The sequence below is a fragment of the Urocampus carinirostris genome, chromosome 13 (assembly GCF_059441175.1).
Source record: "Urocampus carinirostris isolate Australia breed hairy pipefish chromosome 13, RoL_Ucar_1.0, whole genome shotgun sequence".
NCBI lineage: Eukaryota > Metazoa > Chordata > Actinopteri > Syngnathiformes > Syngnathidae > Urocampus > Urocampus carinirostris.
In genome coordinates, this window is record NC_142361.1 from 11638895 (window position 1) to 11664672 (window position 25778).

General features: G+C 37.5%; 1 protein-coding gene across 1 annotated transcript in view; it reads left to right on the plus strand.

The window, feature by feature from the left end:
- The window catches only part of adam12b (ADAM metallopeptidase domain 12b), a 142863-nt gene that overhangs the window by 53107 nt on the left and 63978 nt on the right, over window positions 1–25778 (plus strand). The window contains exons 4-10 of the mRNA XM_088351976.1: window positions 11144–11222; window positions 13364–13440; window positions 15651–15840; window positions 17121–17186; window positions 18458–18529; window positions 20428–20597; window positions 22297–22381. Coding sequence (XP_088208102.1) covers window positions 11144–11222; window positions 13364–13440; window positions 15651–15840; window positions 17121–17186; window positions 18458–18529; window positions 20428–20597; window positions 22297–22381 — 739 coding nt within the window. The remainder of the gene's footprint in view (window positions 1–11143; window positions 11223–13363; window positions 13441–15650; window positions 15841–17120; window positions 17187–18457; window positions 18530–20427; window positions 20598–22296; window positions 22382–25778) is intronic.

Sequence of the window (25778 nt, forward strand, 5' to 3'; positions counted from 1 at the left end):
CCTTCCGTCCTGCCTGATATATGTTTAGAAAAACCCCAACGGTTACACAGTAGTTTCTGCTGTTGTCTCAAGTGTATGTGTCTTATAGTTTGGTGTGCCTCATCGTGCCTAAAATATGGTTCTTAAATGGCTCTTTTTTCTGTTAAGTTTTTTTTTAGGTTTTATTTCACTATCAGCGGCTTTAAGAAAACCTGCGAGTACTTTTGCTACCTCGACAATCAGTAGAGCACAACACACAGTTAGCCTCATTTCCATAGTGGTGTAATAATTCAGCGCTGCGTTAAAACCCTGGAGCATGCAACCATTGGCAAGAAAGAAGCGTGGCTCCCCTCGCACTCTTCCTTTGAAGACGAACTGCTAACTACGATGATTTTCTTTTAATCGCTTCTCCCCTGCCAACTCTACTATTGCATCCTGACACCTTTCCAAAGCGGCGTTGCTGGAGGCCATATAGAAGAAGAGCACTCTTACTAGGGCCGCCACTAATACGAAGCGTGCAAAGCGATGGAGCTCGACAAATGCTTAATTCTATTCCGACACACGGACGCGTTCCAAATTGATTTACATACAGCTCGGTGTCTCCTCACTTTCTTCTGGCGTACAAAGAAAAGGGATGAAAAGAGCAAAATCCTCGGGATTGCAGAGCATGACACTGTTTCTTGTCTTGTCAGCTTTTCTCATTTGTTCCTGACTTAGTGAGTCACCAGCAAATACAAACACATATTTTGTCCTTTGAAGTACAACTTTTTATACTTAAATCAGAGAATCCAAGTCCTGTGTTCAAAACATCAAAAGGCGTGATTTAAAAAGTAAAACCCTCCCTTCAAAAATCTTAAACACATTTCAAACACACAACCCAAAGAATAATGGTTAAAAAGGGATGAGTAAGAGAAAATAAAAGATGACGTGTCTTAACCGATAATACTCTACGACAGTGTTTCTCAACCTTCTTTTGAGCAAAGGCACACTTTATTTTCATTCCAAAAATCTCGAGGCACATCGTCTGTCAAAAAGGGTGAAAATAAATTCCCTGCATCAGTTTCATGTTGTTTTTTTAACTCAAACTCCCACATAGCTTAAATTAACAGTATATATTTTTAATCATCATTTTTTACCCCACTGTTTTCCATTATTTTATCATAATTAATAGTAATAATTAAAATTGTGATTTAAAAAAGATGATGAGCAAGAGTTTTACTTTGATTTATTGTATTACTATATCTATTATTATGTCCTAATATACCTTGTTTGATGATGCTGTTATCCAATATACTATACTACCTCCTGAGCAAATAATTTGTTTAGAAAAAGAAAACATATATAATGTTGCTGTAACTTCTGATTTTACATTATAATATTTTCTCACCATTTTTTTTCAACGTTACTTTTTTTTTATCTTGACCAAAATAATTGTTATCATAAGCAAAAGTTATCTGGTGATGGAATTTCTTTTGAGGCCATTTGAAAAGGGGCAAGACAATAATTAAAATCAGAAAAAAATATATGCAAGATTTTTACTTCATTTAGTGTCATCAAACAAAATAAGTTATTAAATATACTGTACTACCTCATCAGCAGATAATTAGTTTATAAAAAGAAAATAATAATTTACTGCTGCCTACTATATGGTATAAAACACAAACACACAAACTCTGTTTTGATTTGATTTCAAAATGAAACCTAAATAGATGATGTTCACCAAAATTATACATTTTATGGCAAAATACAAAAACATGTAAATACATCATTTGGGAATTTTAATACTTAAAACAAATTGTTCATTTTTGACTACTTGCTACAGGAAAATAAAAAAATCTTTTGGGCTTTGACACCACTGCTCTAGGATATCCATCAATTTCTCACTCGGAATGGTGCAGAAGCATACAAAGAAGTACAGATTAGTATAATCAAACGGTCATCTTATAAGGGCAGAGTTCTGTACAAGGAAAGGCGGGCGTCGAGGTAACCATATCCAGAACAGCATAAACAAACATATTTCAATAGAAAGGTAAAAGGTTGGTGATCCACTAAGTCCAAGCAGTGTAGTCGATAGTCCAATACTTCATCAGACGATCTACAAAGTCAAGCATGGGTTCAGAACGGAGAATAAACAAGAGCGCTGTGACATGGGTGCTTGGTATGTCACAAGAAAGACCACGTACTAGCAAGGAACCAAGGGGAAAGATTACTGAAAAAGGAAAAGATGAAGAGTAGTGATAGGAAGAAAATAAAACGCAGGGAAATCAAGATAAGAAAGTGTCAACCACTGTGTGGAAGAAATTATAAACTGTTGGTAAGTGACCAAATAAGGTGTGAACAAAAAAACAAAAAAAAGAGAGAAACAGAACACAAAGTGCAGGATCATGACAAATACTACTGCATCTTCCCTCATACATCCATAAAATGAAACAAGAATGCTACATTTCACGTTTATCTTAGTTGTTTTATGATATTTAAATTTGTTTTTGTAATCAAACATGTCCATGAATACTCAATACAAGCACATTTGTCTAGTATTGCAGATGGTGCATAAAAAATTAACTATCAGCCATTGTAGAATATTTTGCTCTATTAAAGTATGACCTTTCTTTTTTTGCGGTGAAAAATATACAGTACATTAAACAAGCCATTTGTAGTATAGTTTATTACGCCATTGCGGTCTTTTCAAAGGATAAAATAATATATTGAAGACTATTTTGGTAGAGTTCTTGAACAGATCATTTCAGTTCGTGGTAAATAGAAGGACTTTTTTTCGTCAATCTCTGCTGTGTTGTCCATCCTGCAGTTAGTATTAAACAATCATAATACTGAAATGACATTTCTCTCAGACCCTCCCTGCACATAAAACAATAATCCACGACCTACTTATATTTCAATGTATTATTCATATCAAACTGCACACTGAAATCTATTTCGTTGTCACAATATGTTAGCCCATTTGTAACAATGACAATAAAGGTATATTCTATTCTATTCTATTCTATTCTAGAGAAAAAAAATGAAACGCTGAGCAGTTGCTGGGGGAACATGTCACCTGATAGCAACTAACTAGCCCAAAGGTCAGCAACCCAAAATTTTGAAAGAGCCATAGCAGACCACCCTCCCATTATAAAATGTCTGAAGCCACAAAAAAATAAAAGCCTCGAATCGACCTATTTTTAAATTACAAAGGTGGAATAATTCATAAGTTATTCTTTTAATATCTAACATTTATTCTAAATATTTTTCAAGCATTGGAAAACGTTAATAATTGTTAAGACGCAGGATGCCACCATTCTCCTGACAGGCACACAAACTGAAGTACTCCACACCTGTTCATTACCCGCACCTGGAACACCCAGTATATAGGGACTGAGTCGACAGCAAAAACTTTTCATTCGCAGTTTTCCCTGATGTCATTATGTCTGTTGTCAATCTATTCTGGACTTGAATAGTGAAGATTGACAGCTTTGAGTTTTCTCCAGACTGTATTTTTTATACTCGTTTCATGTTTACCTGTTTTTTCATGTGCGGAGCGCCTTTTCGTATACCCTTGCCCCCAAATGAAGTCAGCTCATGTGTCTGTGCTTGAGTCCGTCCCACCAAACCTTAGCAGAATGTTTGTCCCATGTTTGTCTTCCTAAAGAAAACCACCTCATAAAGATATATATTTACCTCTACCATTTCCAAACATTTCGGAGAAAGATCCAGGGATGCACTCGGGCAGCGCCAAGGAGCCACATGCAGCTTTAGAACCACATGTTGCTGACCGCCGAACTAGCCAAACAAATGTAACGTTTTTAAAATGTTGCGATTGGAAAACAGCTAATAATTACATGAAAAAATATACCTTAGACTTTATTTTCTGAGATTAGAGTTAGAATCCTTGAAAGATAAACATATCATCCCTAAAGCTAACATCAAAGAATTCTGTAAATGAAACCCTGCGGGGGAAATCTTGTGCTTGTCTGAATCTTTTGCCATCCTCTTTAATCCTCGGTCTCTACTACTATGTTCCTTCATGTAAAAAAGACACTTTTAAAAGTTCACACATTTATTTTAAAACATGGAGAATGGATGATAAGCTACCTTAAGAAATTATTTATTTGTAAAAAACAAAACAAAACAACGTTTTACTTAATTACCATCATTTACTTCTGTATATACAATACTACAAAATATTTGAATTTCTTTTTTGCAAATCCCAAAGACATGTGAGCTACTCAGCATAGCCTGATTAAAGAGGAACCATCCCGCTCGGTAATGAGTTTTCGTCGGTGTCAGCGTGATCCCCGGCTTTGGGATCTTCATAAATCTCGGCTAGGCCTTCACCGAGTGCATAGTTGGAAGTATTTTCCCATTTTACCATTGCTGTGTTTGCAGATTCGCAGCGGGTGACATAAACAAGATACTTTTTGGAGGTGTTCGACAACTTTGGGCTGCCAAACACTTTATAATTTTAATTTTAGCCCTCTAACACAAATTTTAGTCCCGAAGATGTTTTTTTTTTGCAACACCGGCCAATTTCTGGGATCTAGCTCCCATCGCAACGCTATGTGGTTGAGAGGAAATGAGTAAAAACAAAGCTAATATGTTTAAAATAATAAGGGATAACATAAAAAACAGGCCAAGTTGCCAATGACAGAAATCTGTGGTAAATAGAAATGTTTGAATGCATTGGCACTGATTAATACATTTTTATCTAGAATAGCTGTGCACCATTAGATCATCACCCGCCTTGAACATTTTTGGATGGCATTTCCCTTTTTGACCGGGCTATGCACCTTCAAAGTGACCTACCTTATTGCTTGTAAAATATTGTGATCCTGGTCAAAATTTTACTGGCCTGAGAGAGTAATTGTTATAAAGCTGCTGAGTCAGCAAAACCAAAAATACCAAGTCAGTTTTTTTTGGGGCAGTTTTCAAATCTTGGGTAACCTACCCAAATGCCTGAAAAAGATGGTGTAGATATTCAATTTAGTTCTGGCCCAGGAGAGACTGTATGAATGGGGAAAAAAATGCTGAATCAACAAAGATGTGCTGAGTCAGCTTTTTTTTAGCATTTTTGACATTTAAGGTAACCTATCTGACTGTTCGTTAAAAATGGTGGTCAACTCCTTCTCCCGTTTCTTGGTTTGACTGACACACAAACAGACAAACGAACCAGCAAATATCATACTGGACCTGAAGCATTTCAATGTCTGTATCGATTATCCGGCAGAGATGGGAAGCTGTATCGTTGCTGTCATGGACTTGTTGGACAATTTTACAGGCTCGAGGTTTCATTGTTGTTAGAGACTTTTTGGACAAATTTACAGACTGGAGGCATTGCTGCTGTCATGCACTTTTTAAGAAATGTTTACATATTACTTATATTTTATTTATTGACGGTCATTATGTTTCGTGTATTGTTACCCATCGCTAAATCCATTGCACCCTGTTCTTCCTGAAAGGGGGATTACCATTTGTGAGGCCCCTTCTCAAGGTTTCTTATTTTCATGCCTAATTTTGAGTTTTTCCTTGCCCGCATGTTGGTTTAAGATCAGGGGATGATGTAATTGTAACCTGTGCAGTCCATGACAACAATATTTAGTTGAAATAACATGAATATTTTAGCATTAAAAACAAAACAACATTGAATTGTGCCACTTACTGGAGAAACCCTCAATGTGATTCTGGTTCTGTTCTTGGCAAATCCTTCATTCATATTTTTACAACCAAAGAAAGGACAGCAAGTATGTGTGCGCTAACAAATTGTTTTATATCCAAACAGCTTTTGACAATTTATTGTGCAGTTTATCATGATTTTGATTACACCTTTTGAAGGCTTCTGACAAGCCAAATAGTCTAACATCGCAATTGGGAGTTATAGCATCACCTTTAACTTCAAATCGCAGTTTCCCTGGCGACAAATGACATTTTTCTTCACATGAATCAAGCCAAATATTGTTTTAAGAGGCGCCTGTGTTTATTTTGATCGATGCCGTGCGAGTCCAGATAACCAGGAGATCATTTTAAAGGAAAATAACCGTGTTTGTTTCTCTGGCTATTAAGAGCGTCCCATTCATCACAATTAACCCAAAGCAACTGTTAGTGCATCCTCAATTAGCGCACCGTGTCTGGAGATGCACAGCGGCTGCGCCGGATCGATTTGCGCCCGCTATGGCAATTACAGGACAAAAGTGATGAGAAGAATAAATTTGCGAAGCATAGAGGTTCGCCACCTTTGTTTACAATAGAAATCAAATGGAGGGTCAACAGAGGGCATTTTGCTGCAGAGCTTCATTAGGTCTGCCAATGAGGCGTTGCCTAAAATTTGGATGCAGGAAGTTGCTTCTGGTGGCTCTTGTAGCACCTATGCTGTTAGGCGGAAGTTAGAAAAACTACTAGGCTTGTTCTAGGTTTTATAAGTAGTACAATTATTTGAGAAAACACCAGAGTCAAAATGAATTTGAACAATGGGCAAGATGATAGACAACATTTGACAGAAATTAAAGTAAAATTACACTTTTACTTGGTTTGAGGTGTTGAATGTGAAGTGGTAAGTTTGGTTAATATTCTTTTAATAACACTTTTTATTTTCATTTTATTTCAATGACTGGTCATTGACTCTAATTTCGTTTGATAAACCTTTTTTGTGGCAAAATCTATTTTTATGCAAACTGATAGGATTTTATAATCAATCTCAATCTTTTCTTGTTTATAGTCACGATACAATTCACTGTATTTAAATGATAATTCAAATTTATGACATGAAGGTTAATCAAACAAGGAAAGAAAACACAAATCCCAAATCCACGGGTAGCAATAGTTTCTTAATGTTAAGCCGCCTACTGTCAAAATCAAAGGAATAGTTCAATTCCTAACGCAACCTTGATGTCGAGCTCTACAATTAATCAGATTCTTCTTGGATTCCAAGTCTGGGATATATGTTTTTAAAAATCAAAATTTTCCTGGGAATTGAAATAAAAACTCACTTTTGAAAAAAGACAACAAAAGAAATCTCTTCAGTCTTTTTCAGTTTTTCCGTCCATTGTGAATCACACCATCATCGGGAGTAGTCAAAAGAGTTGTCGTTTTCCAAGCATTGTCATGCTAACAATTGTTGTTGATAATCTCCGGTAATGTCTAGCGTCTGTGATCTGCCTGCAGCGATCAATAGCAAAATACATATTATTGTTTTTTGATTTTTTTTGTCTATGATATCTTTGATGTCATTTTTTAACTTTATTTAAACTAGGAAGAACAAATTATTGTTTGATAATTGAAATGAATTATTTAATTTGATATTCTAGTTATATGATCAAATATTTATGACAATGTGTTTCCAATAAATGTTTTATATTTTATTTAAATGTTGAATATTCCTCTTATTTACTTCAAACGCACTTTGTAACAGGAGTTCCACTTGGATACAGCAGGTCGGGTCTGATGAGTCTGCAACTGAATCTCAAATACGATTTTTCACTCTGATCCACATTACATTTCTTCACTGAATACATGTTTTGGAATATGGCTGAAGCGCTTGTACATCGTGTGCACAAACCGTACCGTGTATGCCAAGAAGTTGATTATTGGCGGCTTGCAGAAGATGAAAAGCGCCAGCTTTAATATCCAATATACAGTCGTGTGACTCTGAGTTAAGCTGGCTTTCCCAAACATGTCGCTGACATGCGGCACGGGAGATTTTGCTTGGAATTACCGCACATGTGCTGATAATCCAATCTGGAGCACGACACACATATTCGCTTCCTGGCTTGATGGCATTGTTGCATTGTGGGTAGTGAAGCACTATGTTAAATTTTGTTCATAAACAATTAGGGGTGAGTGAAACCTGAGTTTGTGCTTGAACACTGATTTAATTAAGATTGAGCTCAGAGTGGGCTAGTTGATAAAGATCGACAGCTCCGTGAGATGTCTGCAAATGAGTATCCTTTTTCCTCTGCTTACTTCTCTTTTACCGCATTAAGACTCATAACTGTCTCATAATTGCGTTCTTAGAATTAATTCATATTTTTGTATTAAACTATTTCTTGCTTTAATTTATTTCTCTGTAAATGTTATCCCACCCACTTCACCCATACATATTAAATACAAATGCAAATATATTATACATATATTTCATATATATATATATATATATATATATATATACATAAAATGAAAACACACTAAGCAAAAAACACTTAAATCAATACAGGTTTTAAATGTATAGACAAATAATTCCAAAATTGATAATGTGATTATAAATGGGGAGAAAAAAAATAAAATTTTACAAATATCTATTATAATATTCAAGGCAAACTTTTAACTTTTAAAAAAATGTAGGGATCAAAGTGTAACGCATACTCTATATATATATATATATAGAGGACATACAAACTCCGCACAGGAAGTCCGGTAGCTGGATTTGAACCCACACAGGAGGTTCCCAAGACCTTAGAACTGTGCCGCACACGCGCTAACCACTAAATATATATATATATATATATATATATATATATATATACTGTGCGGAGTTTGTATGTTCTCCCTGTGGTTGCGTTGGTTTCCTCCGGGCATTCCGGTTTCCTCCCATATTCCAAGGACATGCATTTCAGGTGGATTGGCCGGTCCAAATTGTCCCTAGGTGTGAATGAGCGAGCGAGTTGTCTGTCCCTGTGTGCCCTGCGATTGGCTGGCAACCAGTTCAGGGTGTCCCCTGCCCACTGCCCGATGATTGCCAGGATGGGCTCCAGCACCCCCGTGACCCTACTGAGGATAAGCGGTGCGGCTAATGAGATGATATATATATATATATATATATATATATATATATTTTTTTTTTTTTTAATTAGGTGAAAAATTTTGTCCCATTTCTTGTCAGCTCAAACTTTGCTGTTGCATGCAACAGGAATCAAACCTGAACCGCAGCAGTCAAAGCACAGATTTCTAATCACTTATCACTGGGCTGCCAGTGGTATGGATAACAAAAGAAAAGGCAGTTGATTTGATCTCATTATGACACTATTTTTAGCTGCGATACCAGAGACAATTATTAATTTTGTTGAGTGTTTTACATGTTAAAATGACAATACATCTGTTACTTACATTGTTTGGAATAGATTAGAATGTTATTCTAAAAATGGACAGGAACAATGCTTTTGAATTTAAAATTTACAAAATTAACTTCCGTGGGAGCATGCCCCTAGAACCCCCTAGGCTGTCCATCCACCAGGGTCCCACAAAATTAAATGAGAAACACTGAATACATACTAGAATGTGAAGATTCAGCCAATTTGATAAAAACAATTTAAATCGTGTGAAGATAACTGTGAGTGAACTTCAAGTCAAGTCATGTTTATTTGAATTGCTCTTAATCAGTCTCATAGGGCTGCACAGATCAAAGCCTATTGCAAACTACAGACTATTATGACACCATCCCCTCATCTAAAACCTACATGAGGGAAAATAATACACATATTATCAACATAAAATTGGTTCTCTTCTTGGCTCACTAGTAGACCAGCGTTTTCCGAGCGAAGGCTCCGGACCGGAATATAGGTGGAAATTAAATCTGAAAGATTTGAGGGAGCAAGTCCATACATGTTTTTGTATACTACCAACAGAACCTTAAAATCACATCTTAAGCTAACAGGAAGCCAATGCAGGTTAGCTAAAATCGGGGTAATGTGATTAAACTTTCTTGTCTTTGTTAAAAGCCTCGCTGCAGCATTTTGTAGTTGCTTAAGGCTCTTGATTTTGGGCTTCGGGAGACTCGAGAGTAGTGCATTACAGTATTCAAGACGGGAGGTAACAAATGCATGAATTATAATCTCCGCATCCGCCTGGGACAGCATAGGGCGAATTTTAGCAATATTGCGAAGATGGAAAAAAGCGGTTCTCGTAATATTCTTAAAGTGTGTTTGAAAGGACAGATCAGGGTCAAATATGACACCTAAATTTTTGACTGAGTCACTCTGGGTGATATTACATTTGTCAATGTTCAGAGACGTTTTTAAAAACAAGTCACGGCATTTAGATGGACCAAAAAATAGCATCTCGGTCTTGAACAACATTGCCATTAAACACTGAATAAATGAAACCATTTAACATGTATGTTGTGTTTGTATGGAATAAAATCACAAAGTGTGTATCAATCTATTTATTGACTCATTGATGAATTCAAGCCCTGTATCTGGTAAATTTTTCTGTAATATTTACTTATGTCGTAATCAGCGTGGCTTAAGAAGTAATAGAGGTAATTTATTCATGTTTTTGCTATAATTTTGGATTTTACTGTACAGGGTGCTTCAAAAAGTTATCCTTTGAGATGTAAATAACACAGAAAGTACATGATGACGGCAAATTAAATTAAAAAGTATACATGTTGAAGATAATAAGATGTATTTTAAATATGAGAATTTCAAAAGTATGTGGATTCTATAAACAATTTCACAAATGTTCATGGTGTGCCTGAGTCAGTAATCAAAAAACATGCAAAACATCTACCTTGTGCTTTTTAGCACTCTTTTTGGTTGCATTGCACAATACAGCAACATCTAGAGGTCAACATGTACACACTTCCCTTAAAAGTCTGGTTGTGTTAGGAAAGCTCCAATGTGTTTCTAGTTAAATTGTGAAAAGGACACAACTTTATATCAATGAGACTGACTGGATTTAAAGGTTTCATTCCTGCCTGTTTCTTGTCCATTTTATATATTATGCATGAGACAAATGTTGAGCTGTTCTGCAGCGCCCCACATATAATCGACATTTGGCTGCATCCTTGCAAGCGTTTTTGGTGATGGCACGGGGTTTGTCATTCCCTCAGTTTGTCATTGCAGGCGGCCGCGTTGGAAATCCCCTCAGTGCATGTCTCACATGATCACTACACTCCAGTCACTTTGTTTTCCCCATGCTTTGACAAGGCACTTTCAAACAAACAACTTTTTCAACTATAACTCGCCTTGGGAAATCAATATATTTTCGTCACACGCTGATCTCATACCGCCTGACGTGCATGTGAAAACAGGAACACGCAAAATAATTACCTCTACTGAGATCGTTGCTGTTTTTAATCATGCAAGATGTTGGCCTTCCCTAAGTCCTCCCTGAATTTTTCCTTTCAACATCTAAGAACGTTGCAGTGCATTTCCCTAATCCTGTCGTGTGTTTCTCGCAGGGGTCTTTTCGCCAGCCGTTACACGGAGACTCACTACAGCAACGACAGGCGCATCGTTACCACTCCGCAAAACTTCACGGTACGGCGGTAAAAACTGCAAGCATGCGAGGTGTACGTGACTTCCCGTTTGGGAAGTGATGTCGCTTGTTTTTTTTATCAGCAGAATGCGTGGGAGCGGGTGCTTATAGCGGCTTACTTGTTGATAAGCTCGCTGTGCTTTTTTTTCAGTTTATTCCTACCAATGTTGCCAAGAGGGTTTTATTATGGAATCCCCTTTTAGCAGCTGACCCATTCATAGCCTTTGTTTTCATCGTCCTCGACAAATTTCTTGTTCTAGCCCTACAAAAAAATACAATGAAAACTTGCTCAAAATGTTTAGAAAAAGACAAACGTTGACCATTGTTCCTCAGTAGGACAAGGCCTCCATATTTAAAGCACATTGAATGCATTAGGCACCTGTTTGTGTTCTTTATTTTACATTAGAAAAAGGGTAAGAAATATAGAACACAATAAGAAGAATAGATTGAAAATAGTAAAAGTAAAGAGGGAAGAAACAAAGAAGAAAAAGAAAAAAAAGAAAGCCAAGGGGGAAAAAACAAAATAAAGCAAAATGGAAGAAAAAAAAAGAAAAAGCAAGAGAAAAAGAAGAAAGAGAAAAAACTAACAGAAGAACAATAAAGAAAAACAAAAGGTTTCTGGTTGTATCTTTTTTGCATATAATAGTTATGTATATGTATTTTTGCTCATCATTCAGATCAATAGTGTTTTTGTACTGGATTCATGTTTTGTTTTTACTTCTAGGAGGTGCTAAATAAAACACAATGTCCTTTTAACATGTTTTAAACTGTATTTATCCCAGGTTAATATGTTATATCGACAAATAATGCAATTGAACAGATAGGTCGGTGCCTTGCATGGCTGCATAATCGCTATTGGTGTGTGAGTGTGTGTGTGAATGGGTAAGTGTGAAGCAAATTGTAAAGCACTTTGGGAGGTCTTCATTGACTTGAAAAGTGCTATATAAATGCAGACCATTTACCATGTGTGGAGACCTGTTATATTACACTTTAACAGATTCTAGGAACTCTTGGAAAAAGAATTGCAAAGGCTTTAGCCCCATTTCCTTCGCCAAAGGTAATCTAATGTAGGTCACACATGGCTATAAGCACTGAGTTGTCTTTTCAAGTGCAGTGTAATTAAATGCTATTGCATCAGCATCTGGGTCTTGGAAGGTACCCTGAGCTTCTGCTCAAGCAGATGTGCACTGATGATGTTATGCATAATAACAAAATGGAAGCAACTAAATGGACTGCCCGATATAAGAAGTACCATAGTTTTGGACTATAAGGTGCACCGAAGACCGCAAATTGGCTACAAATGTAAAAGTGTACCTCATAGTGCACATTATATACAACTAAATATCTTGACTGAATACTTACAGTATCTATAAGTGTCGGGTGCTACAGGAGGTTTAGCGGGATACTACCGTATTTGTGATTGATCAAGGATTGGTCAATTGAAAGACAGAAACGGCAGCAAAGGCAACGGAAATCGAACCTGGGTGGCGGCGGTGAGTTTTTTTTAACCACTAGACCACCGGTACATAACAAAATACATAAAAAAAGTTATTTGATGGTATCTTATTATGCCACTATTTTTACTCCCGGTGCCGGAAATCATAGTTAGAGAATGTAGTAACCGAAAAGAGATATCCCGAAAGAGATAAACAAACGCAAAGTCCGATTCATCATCAGAGACACCAAAGTGTTGTTTCAGTTGTGATTTTTTTTGTGTTTATATCTTTCAGGATTGCTTCCTATTTCCCCATTCTTTAATATTTGTTTCTAGCAACATGAGTAACAGTGGTGTTGGAATGAGATAAAACTGAATGCCTTTTCGTGAGTCATCTGTATCACTCGCGGTCTAGTGGTTGAGTTTCGGTGCTCTCACCGCCACGACCTGGGTTCAACTCCTATTGCATATAATGTTTTGCAATATTGTTCGTCGACACACGACTGAACATTGCACTAATATATACTGTTGGAATATAAAAAGCATAACATTTATACACAAATAAATACTCTAGCTATAACTAGTTAATTTATGTGTCCTATACTCCAATGCTCCTCATATGTGGAAAAATATTTGACAAAAGACTATTTTTTAATCTTATAATCCTGTGGTAATATCTTATTTTTTTTTTGCTTTTTTGTTTTTTAGAAGAACTGCTACTATCACGGAGAAGTGCAAGCACACCCTAACTCCGACGTAACCCTCAGCATCTGCTCGGGTCTTCGGTAAGCCATCGGGACCCGGCAGTTCGGTCTTCCACCTCAAGGGCGGAATTAAACAAATTGGGGTCCGGTTGGCTACTTCATGTCTTTAATGACGAGCCGCTGTAGAAATATTCAGTTTTACGGCATCTGCAGAAAATTCTGCTTCGTCTTGATTGATTAAGCTCACAGAATGGTAAAATCGTTAATGGTGGTAATACTGTGAAGAATTTTGCTTCCCGTTTCAGTGGAAGGAAGTCATTTACTAGATAGATTTCTTCTTTATTGCTTTTAATAAGCTTTTCCACAGTAGTCATTTTGACATGAATAATATGATCTGGGTTCATAAGCTGTATTAAGGGGTACCTCAGAGGAGCCAAACAGCCGACAAAAAAGATCATCCGACAAAAAAAACACTTCTACTAAATGCAATCAAATAGCATCAATTTGGTTCAAAATCAATTTAAGTACAGGCATTTATCCATCCATCCATCATCTGCACCGCTTATCATCAATAGGGTTGCTTATCCTCCCAGCCAGCCTCGGGCAGTAGGCAGGGGGACACCCTGAACTGGTTGCCAGCCAGTCGCAGGGCACATAGGGACAGACAATTCGCTCGCTCATTCAAACCTAGGGACAACTTGGACCGGCCATTTAACCTGACATGCATGTTCTTGGAATGTGGGAGGAAACCGGAGTGCCCAAAGGAAATGCACACAAGCAAGGGGAGCCTTTATATGTTTTATTATTTTTAAGAATATTGATGACAGATTGAGCTCATTTTCCAGTAATATACAGTATACAGTATTTACTTTGAAGAACAAACATTTATGAATAAACTGGTTACACATTATAAGCACCGTGAATTTCAGACTACACGCCGTTACTTTTATGCTAAATTATAAATACTGGCTTTTACTACGGCGTCGCTTATTCTTGGCAACAGTAGACCAATAAAATGAATAAGTAGTTCACAGAGGTTCAATTCAATTGTATAATTAATCACAATTTTGGTTATTGTGAATCAGTCACTTGTTTTAACCCTCATCAACATGGAAACCACTAAAAGAAAAGCGTTTCACGCTGTAATCAAATTAAAAAGGATCACTCTGGCAGTTGAAGAAGGAACTCAAGCTACCGTGCGTAATCTTGGCTTAAATGAATCAATAGTGAGAAGGTGAGAGCGTCAGCAGAAGGATACTATGTATTCAAATAATACATAACAGAAGCAAAACTGTACTTTTTACAGTACTTTTTTCGAAAATGACTGTATACTCACAATATTTCAACTTTTCCACCCACACAAAAAAGTCCTCAATTCATCCACCCGAAATGAACAGGAGTGGGAGTTATCGATCAAAAACGCTTCTGTTCTTATACCATACCATCGGAGTCATTGTTATGTTGCTGGAGTTTCGGGATAAAAATGGCTTCCATTACAAACCTAATGCAATTTTTAGGATCTGGCATGGCATCAGAGGGCGCCAACGGTGGAGCAAGACACACCTGAGCCCAATCTGCTCTCACCTGTCCCTAACTATCATGGGCTTTTGTTTTTCTTTTCTGTTCCTCGTTTTGTTTGGATATTTTGTTTTTAGTTTAGTGCCCCCTTGTTTGTTTGTAACTGTGTTAGTTGCATTTGCAATTCCGCTGTTTGTTTTTGTTCTGATTTATGTTTGCACGTCGGTATTAGTTTTTTCATTCTTTTTTTTCCTTTGATTACCTACATTTCAATTTGCAGTTTGGTCTTTGTTTCTGGTTTTTATCATTGGTTTTGTTTGGACATTTCTTTGTTTTGTGACCACTTGTTTGTTTGTTATCTTGTACCTCCTTTTTGTTATTAAATATCATCCCTCCTTTTGAGCACAGCGACCTCGGTTCCTGCTTTCTTTCACTTGGTTCCATTTCCCCCAAAACCCAACAGCCGTTCAAATACTAGTGTCGGCAATGTTAAGCAGACACTTCTGTGATGCTAGTAGCTAATGCTTTTTGACATTAGCTGCCATTATAATAAAATGCAAATTAATGTATTGGTATTGAAAAATAACAAATTCACAATTAAAAATGGTGCCATCCTGGTGGTGCAAGATAAATTAGAATAAGACTAAATAGAAAGTTCAGAGTTATAGGTTACAGGTAATGATGTAAATATAATACTATACTTACCTAGAAACATAAGCAGCGAAGCAATGCCGTTCCTGCTTCATTTCCTCTTCAACGATTTCTCTTTGCAGTGGTCTCATCTCGCTCGAGAGCAAGTCATTCGTCATTGAACCAGCGTCCGACAGGGGCCCGGACGTGCACTTAATCTACAGGGCGGAGGAACTGAATCTGACCTCAGGGGACTGTGGTCATGGTTTCAACTTGTCCTTTGTGGCCCCGATGGGGAAACCTGGTAGCCCTTTCCAGGCCTTCCACAAAAGGGTGAGGACACCGAACATTTTGTTTCATAAAAACTGGCTTTTGGAGACCTTCCCAGAAAGTGATGTTACCTGGCGCTTTGTTAGCCCTGTAGAGTGAGTTTTGGCCAAAGGTGTTCACAAAGCAGGTGCAAGGGCCATATGTCCATGTGACAACACAGTTTAGAAACAGACTGTGCAAGGTAACATGCACCTACGTTCGACTAATATCCTACATGCCCTGGAGCAGCAGAACATTTTGTACACACAATTTTATAACAGCAGCAAAATTGTTTAAAGAATAGTAATGCAAATCAAACGGCTCTCTTGGAAGTGAACAATGGGAGTCTGCTCCCCACCAAACCGGGCCGGTTCCCTTTAAGACCCCTTTTTTCCATTTGTGATTGGTAAATATCGATTCAAATTTGTTGACTTTAAGATTGTTGAGTATATAAAAGGTAGAAATGTTTTTGTTTTATCTTATTACATTATCATTGGTAATAAACAATTGTTTTTCTTCCTTTGTCCTAGATTTTATCTTTTTTTGCTTTTCTCTTCTCGTCTTTTTCTTTTTTTGCTTTTATTTGTATTCTTTTTGTCTCATTTTTTCTATATATTTTTTTTATTCTTTGGTTTCTTTTCCCCTAGCTTTTTGCGTCATTTGTGTTTTGTATTTTATTATTTGTATTTTTTTCCTTTTTGGGGGGGATGTATTTTTCCTGTTTTCTAAGTAGTTTTATGCATAATGTCACATAATTGGTTATATGTGGATTAAAGCAGGGGTGTCAAACTTCCTGTTCTGAGATGGTCCGGATAAGTAAAAGAATGTCAACTCCAAATATTAGGCTTTGTTCCTCAGCATTATGCTTCATCATTCAGTCTACATTAGTAGCTTACCCTATATATTCTAACCACAAAGGATCTTTTCTAAACGCAACACGTTTATTCACTAACAATAGGGCAAAAGATTTCCATGGTATTGATTTATTTCAACAAATGTGGATTTACACATGAACCAACTCAGCAGGCTAAGCAAACTCAACACTTCCCTCTAGCGGCTGGAGAGAACATTTGGTTTACATTTATTTATAAAAGAGTTAACTTTTAATACAAATGACCTAGAGACCTGCTAAAGTGGGACTTATGTTTGAAGTACCTGGAATATAAGCAATAAAAACAAATTGAAACGCCAAAAGAGACAACTCTTTTACTCTTTTAAGTGAGCCAAGACGAAAGAGCCGGTATTCCTGTTGCTATTAATTAATAAGAATTTTAATCATAATATATTTCTTTTTTCTACCTCAGCACAAAAGGGATATGCAGAAAACGACCAAATACGTGGAGCTAATCATCGTCTCCGACAACCGAGAGGTAAAGCAGCCACCGGGCTCGCTCCTATTCATTCACACAAAAATGACGAGAGCAGGAAAAACGGGGCTGGAGGGCGGTGTGTTGTTATATTAAGAGTGGGGCTGCACATATAGGTCAGTGTGCAACAAACTGTGTGCTTTGGTGCCAGTGGCTTGACAGGAAATGACTCCCCAGTGGAGGGAACAGACAGGAAAAAGATCTACGCCGGGTTTCCTCCCCATTTCGGCTCATGTCAGCAGGCCCAAAGGAATCGTGGCTCGACCTCGAGCCCGTCAACAATTGGAACTAACGAGGAGAGAAAGATGCCATCTGACCTTGCTAATAGTTGGCCCGAGGAAGAGGGAAAAATCCCCAAGCGGTCGCGCAATGTCTAATACTAAGTCTTGCCAAAAGAATTGAAACCAAGGGACTATGCTTTACTGTGTTTACTTTTCACATCCTCCACTTTTTATTCCATTCACAGCTGGATGTTGATGTAGCTTATGTTTTGCTTTGCGTAATTTACCATATTTTCCAGACTATGAGGCACACCTAAAAACCCCAAATTTGCAAGACATTTGAATATGCTCCTTATAACTCGATGCACTTTATATAGCCCAGAATACGGTGGATTAGATTGGAAATGCATAAAGTAATTATAGATGTGTGTAACTGCAGGAAGTTTTGCAGTATACTACTGAGATTGTGCAATCTTGATTAATCTATAAACATTGCTGACCAAAATCACATTGTGTGGATGAATAGCAGTGTGAGCACTGACATCCTACCACTAGACCACCCCTGATGAAGATGACTTAAGAAAAGGCATATGCCCTTATCTCATTACCACACAATTTTTACTCATCATGGTGGAAACGCTGACTGTCCTGCATTATGATCATTAAGCAGTCCCTCTACTTTCTCACCAACAAATGTTAAAAAAAATGGATCAAAGGAGCTCAACAAAATACTACACAAGCTTTTTAACATACGTATACATGTTAAATCGCAACAAGGATGAGACTGTTTAACCTATCAGAAAAGCAGAACAAAATGTACTATGGAAATCAGTGTTTGATTCACCATGAGTAAAATAGTGTGATGAGATTAAGTCTAATGCCTTTTCATGTGTCTTCTGTATCACTGGTGAACTAGAGGTGACCTGAGTTTGATTCAAGTTTGACTTAATTTCATTGGTCTTCGTGTGGAAAATGCGGTATTAATTTTTAGAAGTGTGTACATTTCTATCAATAGCAATAATATGTATGATTGTTTCTTTTTGTCCTCTCTAGTTTCAGAAACAGGGTAGTGACGTGGAAAAGGTGAAACAGAGGCTTGCAGAAATTGCCAATTATGTGGACAAGGTACACACAAAAAAGATACACACCTCAAACAATATTTTTCACCAATACCAGAAAATTGTACTATTGTTAAAGAGACACTCTGATATTTGACAACTAGACGTTCCTGTATTGTGTAGTGCAAACAAAAACAAGTGCCACAAAGCACAACAAAGATTACAAACTAGAGACTAATAGTGCCCCATTTTACTTTATTTTTCCCAGCACACATATTCTATAGGTTATGGTACCCCTTCAGGGTTTCTTCATTTTCCTCATGCTGAGGTTTTGAGTTTTTCCCCTGCCCTCATGTAGGTTTTAGATCAGGGCATGGTGTAATAATAGTATGTAATAGTCTGTTGTCTGTGCAGCCCTCTGAGACGTCTTGTGATTAAGGGCTAAACAAATAGACTTGACATGAAAACAAGATATAGAAAAGGAAAATAGAAGAGAAAAAAGAAACAAGGAAAAAATAAGAAGAAGAAAAAAAAAGAAAAAAAACTAAAAGAAGAGGACAATCAAGGTAAAAGAAAAAAGAAAACGCAACCTTTCACAAAGTTTGTTTTTTCATGTCAGTTACCTCTAGGTGAGCGTCATGCTATGTAAAATGATGACATTTCATGACTTACCAAGTATTTAAAAAATGCACGTAGTATGATAGTTTAGGTATTTTTGCTTATCATTCAAATTAATATAGTTTTTATGATGGATACAGTTTTTACTTCTAGAAAGGGCAAAGTAACACTTAATGTCCCCAAGTATTTGATTTTTATTTTGCAAAATGTTATTTACCTATTTTATTTCTACAATACCTTCATTTGGAATCTTTTTTTTCCTTTTTGCATAATCCGGCTCGATTCAAGTATTATCTTTCTCATTTTATGAGATAACACGTTAAAATAAAGGAAAATAAGACAAATGGTTAGTAAAATGAGCACATCCAGTGTGTCACAAGAGTGAGTAGACCCCTCACATTTCTGCAGAGATTTTATTGTATTGTTTAATAGAACATGGATGAAGAAACATCACTTTGACACAATGAAAAGAAGTCAACAAAGGCCATAGCCTACTGGAGCGATATCCTCTGGTCTGATGAGATAAAGATTAATTTATTTGATTCAGATAGTGTGAAGCATGTGTGGCAGCAACCAGGTGAGGAGCACAAACATGTTTTTGTCGTGTCTAAAGTCAAGCACGGTATTATGAAGGTCATGGTTTGGGGCTCCATGATTGCAACTGAATGAGTTGCATTTCATTAAGGGACACACAATCTTAAGAATATACTGTGAAATACTGGAGCAGAGAAGGACCTCACTCCCTCCAGAAAGTGGGTTGCAGAGCAATGTTCTAGCCTGACAATGACCCCAAATACACTTCTAAGATGGCCTAGGATTTTCTAAAGGGGTTAAGAGGTAAACGGGATGGACTTGCTTAGCATGTCTCCAGATTTAAATCCAATATAACATCTTTGGGGCATCTTCATGCGGAAGGTGGAGAAGCACAAGATATTAAATATCCTCCAGCTGAGTCATATTGTTATGGAGGAGTGGAAGAGCATTCCATTGGCAATTTAAATCCACTATGGTGGACACAAAAATATTTAGGAACTTTTACCTAAGGGTGTACTCACTTTTGTTACCAGGGATTTAGCTACTAATAGCTATATTTTGAGGGGGCAATAGATTTAAACTGCTAAATAAGCTTTACACAGACTTATTTTTATTATGTCAAAACTATGTTTCTTCAATGTTGTTCAATTAAACATTATGAGTAAATATCTGCAGGGATGTGAGTGGTATACTCACGTTTGTGACATAATATGTGTCTGCCTATGAGTGATACATATATTTTTTCAGTACTGTATATAAAGCTTATTTTAATGCCATTCAAAATGAAAAGTGAATGCATTTTTTTCTGTGCAGTTCTATCGAGCGCTAAACATCCGTGTGGCTCTCGTGGGTCTGGAAGTGTGGAGCGACCATGACAAATGTCCCATCACGCAAGATCCTTTTGCCACTCTGCACGAGTTCCTCGACTGGCGCAAAGTCAAGCTGCTACCCCACAAACCTCACGACAATGCTCAGCTCATCAGGTGAGCCATACAAATGTAAACGTGTAATAACTATTGGATCTTTAGATTTAAAATGAGCAAAGTTCTCTGCCGATGGAATAGGATTATTGGTCATAGTGTAAAAAATTATTTTGTATATGTATTATAGATCACTATTTTTCAGCTAGTGTGCCACAAGACCATGTCTCGTTTGCTGGGGGAATTGCCCATTTAAATCTTTGCAGAGAACAGGGTTCCTACAGGTGTTTGAAATCCTTGAAAATTCTTGAATTTTATTGTTGTGTATTGAAGGATGGAAAAGTGGTTGAGTATTGGGTTAGGTGATTGTAAATGCTTAAAACTGTTGCCATGTTTGTCAACAATCTTCTTATAAATGATGCCAACACTGCTCTGTGTGGGCTAAACTTTGCCATTGAATTTATTTTTCTCGTGTGATTAAGAGCAGCTGCGATTAGTTTGTACAGCATTGTCTTATGAAGCGTCATCACCCCCTACAGGTCACGCCCCAGAGCACAGGTACATGCTAGACCTAAAAAGGGTATTATGAAATGTGTCTTAGTGCATGGGTTACTATCAAATATGGACCTTTATAATGGGCCATGCAAAACATTAAGGTAGCGTTTCCCAGGGGTAGATTATAATGTGAAAAACTTGCTGAATTTGAAAATGTAATTTACAAATTACTGTCAAGCCTGGAAAAGCCACACTTGAGTTTGATGAAGCTTGGTGTGTGGGTTCAGGTGTAAAACTGCATTCACTCAACTATTAAAATAGCAGCGTGAGTCAGGCAAGGTTCCTGCCTGCTTATCGGGGGCATTTGGTTCACTGTCTTGCCCATAGACACTTGGACATTTAACTCAGAGGAACCAGGAATGAAACCTGCGACCTCTTGGTCCCAAAACGGACACTTTTCCTCATGAGCTAATGCTATTTGCCTCCAGTTCATTACACAATTGAGTGTCCAAGGCAGTTCTTCCTAAATGTGCTATTTCTACATTGTCTTTAGAGCTTTTGTTACCCTTTCAAAATAGTTGACAACTGTTCTCTTGTAGCGGGGAACTTTGGTATTTTAGTAACAGAACCTTGAATTCGCATCTTAAATGAACTGGGACCAAGTGCAAGTTAGCTAAAATTGGATTGATATGGTCAAACTTTCTTGTCCTAGCCTAAAGTCTTGCTGCCGCATTTTAAACCAGCTACAAACTTTTAATGCAGGTCATCAAGAGACCAGACAGAAAAAAATTGCATTTATCAACTTGTGAAGTAATAGACACATGAATTATAATCTCGGCATCTAAATTTGACCGCATCATACAAATCTTCGCAATATTATGGAGCTGAAAGAAAGCTATTCTAGTAATATTTTTCACATGTAGTTGAAACGAAAAATTATTATCAAACATGACACCTAGATCTTTGACCAAGTCATTCTGTGATATTACATTTGTCAAGGTTGAGAGCAGTGTCTGAGAACTAGTCACGACAATGAGCTTGACCAACAATCAACATTTCCTTATTTTCTGGGTTAATGTGCAAAAAATAAGTCACACCCATCTTTGTTTCTCAGTAAGACAAGTCTCCAAATTTCCATATTTTAATGGAGTGGATGCTTCCATTAGCAAAGACAGTTCTTCCTAAATGCACTTTTTCCACATTGTCTTCAGAGCTTTTCTCACCCTTTCAAAATAGTTGACGACTTCATCCTGGTGTCCTTTTGCAGCGGGGTCTACTTCCAGGGCACGACCATCGGCATGGCGCCTATTATGAGCATGTGCACGGCCGAACAGTCCGGAGGCATCGTCATGGTAAGCCTTGGCACCTCTCCGCTTCCTCTGCCTCCACCAAGCCTTTCATGAATCCAAAGAGATGTTTACTTATCGCCGCAATAGCGTCTGTGCACATCCTGACTGCACATCGCGTGAAATGATATTATTTCGTAAATCGCCTGCTTCTGGCTCGTGAAACGGCCTTGCCGGTCACGCTGTCTTTCATTTTGTGCTGAAGTGTTTGAACACAACCCTAAAAAAAATCATTTACATTTTCATGATAAATGGCCACTGCCAGCTCTCATTGCCATCACAAAGTATTTTCTTGCTGTAAAAATGAGCTGCCAGGGCTGTCCCGCCGTGGAGCACTGGTTCCAGATCGCAAAGTGGTTATCTGCTCCGTGCCATTAGGCGGCTGTCCAGATGGACCTGCCCTCCCGTAATATATGTGTCTTCTCGGGCAGAGCCTCCTCCAGATGTTTGTCGCCTGCGTTACTTTACGGGTGGCAGATGGCAGCCGCCAAGATTAAAGGGCTGCACGAGTCGTCGGTGGACAGTCATGAGAGAGAAAAAGCCACTCTTGTTCCCCCAAAAAAACATGGGATAAAATCTTGAATGTTTAGACGTTAGTATATTTAAAATTCCATTCAATTGAGTTAATTATTTGTCTTTGGCACTTTCTGAGAATTATTTCAACACTTAAATTAACTCTTTTTTCATACCTTTGCTGTTCTTGTGATAGATTCCCGGAGCGACTAAAACATGGAAAAAAAATATTCACGGACAGATGTGTTAAACCCGCATGGGGAATTTGGCATTAACACCTTTAGCTGCAAAACGCCAAGTTGTTCATGTCACGTATTTTTTGACCATGTGCCTACTCAAGACGGCAACTACCGTTGTCAGATAGCATTTAGGAAGCCGGCACATATTTAGTCCTGCGTTGTGTAATTGTCAAGTCAAATGTTTTTGTCAAGCCTTTAACCGCAAAAAGTTTCAAATAACTGCAAAGGCCACAATTACAACATCCCCTGATCTGAAGCCTGCATGTGAGCCTTTATTTATAGACGACAGCACCAGAGCAAGCACTTTGGAGAATATTGCCAAATTGCAACAGAAACGTGAGAAGTCTTTTTGTGTTGTCATTAGTTGTTTCTGCGGTGACGGAAAATATATCATTTGCTAATCATCGCTCGGGGAGCAAAGGAAAAACTAGTGACCTGATAATGATTCAGATGATAAGGAAAGCGAACTGTGTCTTTTTAACGGATAACTTCCACTTCTGCTCAAGTCGGCTGTGAAAATTGACGACTTGATTTGTTGGTGAAATAGTTTAAATATCGTTAGTTAAAATTGAGTTAAGTGCCGTAAAAACTCCTGTTTGACTCCTATTATGTTATATGACTAATGTTAGCAAAAACATCAACTAATTTCTGCTCTAAGGGTTTTATAATTTTTTTCAACGTCACAGCAGTGTTTTGTTAAAGGGCAGCTCGCCGTTTTCCTCTGCTCTGCACACTTGAGGGACCGAGCACTAAAATGATCAAACATGTATGCGACTCGATGCCATTGGCGCTGCACTGTAGTTTTGTCTCCGATGCCAAAAGATAGCTTGGCATAATTGGCATGTTTTTGAGGCAGGAAAAATAATGTAATTGTCCTTCTGGCTGACATTGGTGTATTCTTCTTCTACCTCAAACAAATTAGGTGAAATACGAGCTTTCTGGGTGTCTATGTTAAAAATGAGCACCATCTTCTTTTCCCATAGCGAAACTATCATTGTCTTTTTCTACCTCAAAAGTTTGCAGTGTCTTATTTTTGTGTGGAAAACAAAAGTTGTTTTTGCTTTGCTGAAGTTAAGCTTCTTATTTTTTTTCATCGCAGAAGCTGCCGTTTTCCTTTTCTACCCCAAATGTTACATTCATGTCATGGCAAAATATAGCATCTTTTACTGCACTGAAAGGTGGCGTCGTGTTTTTCTGTGCAGAAGGTTTGCATTGTCTCCCTTTGTCCTCAAAATGTGGGTCATCTTTTTCACTTATTCACATTGTAAGATAAAAAGCTAAAAAAGCGACTCATATGCCAATGCACTCTATAGCTTTTAAAAGACATAAGAGACATAATAGAGTGACACTGTCCAAATTCACAGCATTAAAGAAGTACATTTTTTGTTGGCTCCCAAAAAATACTCAACAAAATGTCAACAAGCGCATACGATTTATCAATTTCAAAGTGGCAGTTTTGAGCTCACTCCCAATTAACATGAGATAGAATGAGACAGAGACAGACAACTCGCACTCTCATTCACACCTAGGGACAATTTGGACCGGCTAATTAACCTGACTTGCATGTTTTTGGAATGTGGGATGAAACCGGAGTGCCCAGAGAAAACCCGGAGAACATGCAAACTCCACACGGGGAGGCTCTGGTAGTTGGACTTGAACCCTGAACCTCTGCACCGTGGGGCTGCCGCCCCGATCCAATCCAGTGCAATTTGAAATATGTACCAATAGGTTTGCGAAAACAAAGTGCATAATCTCTAGATTTGTTTCGAACTAATATGCAACATAGTTGCTTATACATCAAATGAACACTTCTATAAACTTATAATATTGCCTTTTTAATCCTTCAACATGGATGAAGACGTATTGGACATGCAACCCTCAAGTCTGCCGAATTTTGCTTACCACGAAAGGTCCTGAACCAGAAGTATTATTTTGTTATATTTTTTTAAACAAAAGCTGAAATAAACACAAATTATTCATGTGAAAAACCCTTAATGTACATAGAACTGTTTTGACTATGTTCAATATTTCAAACACATAAAAATGTGTAATTAATGAAAAAAAAAAAAACCAATTGCTTTATAGGTAACACACAATACTAAAAGAAATACATTCTCAAAATTTTAATAAAATGTGTACTTTAACAACTGCAATTATTTGAATGTTTAAGTAATATAGATTAATGTACCAGTGATAAAGAAAAAAAATATTTTAAACCCCTTACTGTAGCTTTAATCAGCGCTTTGAATGCAGACATTCGGACTCCTTTTTGTATTCTGCAATCATTTTCTTCTTGGACTTCATCTCACTGTTCACTGTCTTTCTTGGGACCCATCATTCTCGGCCAAATAGGCAATGATACACACTTGATCACAGTAAAATGAGATGTGGTCTCTCCCAAACAAAATTGGAATGGTTACAATTGACTGAAAAGGAATAAGAACTTGGGGGGATGAGGGCACAGCACAGTCGGTGCCATTGAGTGGCTTTGGTGACTGTCTTACGCCTCCTTGTGTTCATTTATTTGTTTGCCATATACCTGTAAGCCCACCCACCCATTTATTTCAGTCCTGTATTTTACTGGTCTAAAATCGGCTTATATAGGACTGTATACGGTACTTGTACATAGCCTTTCTGTTTTTCCTGTATCC